We start from the raw sequence: 1549 nt of genomic DNA, 5'->3' as shown, positions 1-1549 counted from the left end.
AAACAACTGCAAAATCTTGTTTTTCTTTGAATTTTGGGAAGTATTGTGGTTAGTTAACATCTCCTTGCCAAGTACAATGATTTGAACTACCAATATATCATTCATGCTTTTTCTGATGACCAAATCCAATTCATTAAGCAAAACAGTGATCTGATCCTTCTCTTATATGCAACTTGGACATAATCAGGTGGTAAATGCTTTACTAACTCAGATGGACAAATTGAAGTCTTCACCAAATGTGATCATTCTGACTACATCCAACATAACAGCTGCTATTGGTAGATTTTAAATCTTAAATCCCTGAAAGTTCACCATATTGTGTCACTTTTATAGTACACAGTCGAGGCACCTTCATACTGAAATCTTTAATATATATATATAGTACACAGTCAAGATGCATTGTCTGTCTCCAGATTCAGATTTTATTATTTTCTTTTTGACTTTAGCACCATAAGAAGGACTTTGCATTATTAGTAGAAACGTATTTATATTTTCCAAATAATTKTAAAGAATTACAATTTCCAATGCTTGATATGAATTGTGATCAATTCATATGACATCAATTCTTGGACATTAGATATGAATTRTGATGACTAGTTACAAAGAGGCAATGCGTAATGATGTTGAAGTTATTCAGCTACATTGAAGAACTAAATCCCATGGTTAAGAACTTCCAAACTTACTATKGACGAGGTTGAAACACTTTGTTTTACCTATGAAATCACTACCAACCGGCATCTAGAATTTTAGATTGTCAATTGCTTTTTTGACGGTATGTATCTTGTCATTGTGTGTTATTAATATTATAACTACAGTCATGTGCTAATTTTTTTAATTTCTCTAAAAAAGCTTTTGTACATGATATTTAGAAAGAAGGAGGCCAACTATAAGTGTTTGGAATAAGGACTATCTTTGTCGTCGAGAATATTTAGAGCTAAATGATGGAGGATTTGGAACATGGCCATTCATTCGGCATGAGGGCATGCATGAAGACAGATCGTGGCCAGACGTATTTGCTGAAAGAAGTGTGAATCCAAAGGTTTCATCGAAATCAAAGCTGCAGGTATCTGTTTGTTTCAATATGTATGTTATAACTTTCTGGTATACAATGCTTACACATATGCACTACATTAAGAAAATTAGGGGATTCACTGAGATCACCTTACGTTAAGAGATGCCTAGAGATCGATACGATAGAGATAACAATATAGAAGAAAATATGTTCTTGGATAAATGTTGTCGTAGAGCAAATCTGGTATGTACATACACGTTTTATCTGTTTTTTCATCAGAAAAGCATCCTACCTTTAGAGCTTTCTCCCGAAGGATGTCCAACGTCTTTGGTAAGGTACTTTTCGACATTCAAGCCCTTCTCTCATCAAATAAATAAATTATATGCATGTATTCTTCTAATCTAATCTTTTGGTCTCAGGGCATAATGGAATAGAAACATTGGATGCTTGGAAACTGAATCCTGCTTCGGAATGATGTGATGTGGTATGGATATTTGTCAAAACTGTTTATGTGCATTCATACAAGGCTCTCATCCA

At 33.8% G+C, this 1549-nt stretch overlaps 1 protein-coding gene across 1 annotated transcript; it reads left to right on the top strand.

Annotated features, from left to right (window-relative positions):
- The first annotated feature begins 174 nt into the window (after positions 1–174).
- Positions 175–1529, top strand: LOC112510757. Its single transcript, XM_025116084.1, has 4 exons — positions 175–278; positions 870–1063; positions 1292–1347; positions 1432–1529. Exons 1-4 carry the CDS (start codon positions 212–214, stop codon positions 1436–1438), a joined length of 324 nt encoding a protein of 107 aa, XP_024971852.1. The 5' UTR covers positions 175–211; the 3' UTR covers positions 1439–1529.
- Positions 1530–1549: the final 20 nt, after the last annotated feature.

The sequence above is a fragment of the Cynara cardunculus genome (genome assembly GCF_001531365.2).
Source record: "Cynara cardunculus var. scolymus isolate 2C chromosome LG 4, CcrdV1, whole genome shotgun sequence".
Lineage (NCBI taxonomy): Eukaryota > Viridiplantae > Streptophyta > Magnoliopsida > Asterales > Asteraceae > Cynara > Cynara cardunculus.
The sequence above is the reverse complement of the archived record's forward strand: the minus strand, read 5'-3'. Positions and strand labels throughout refer to the sequence as shown.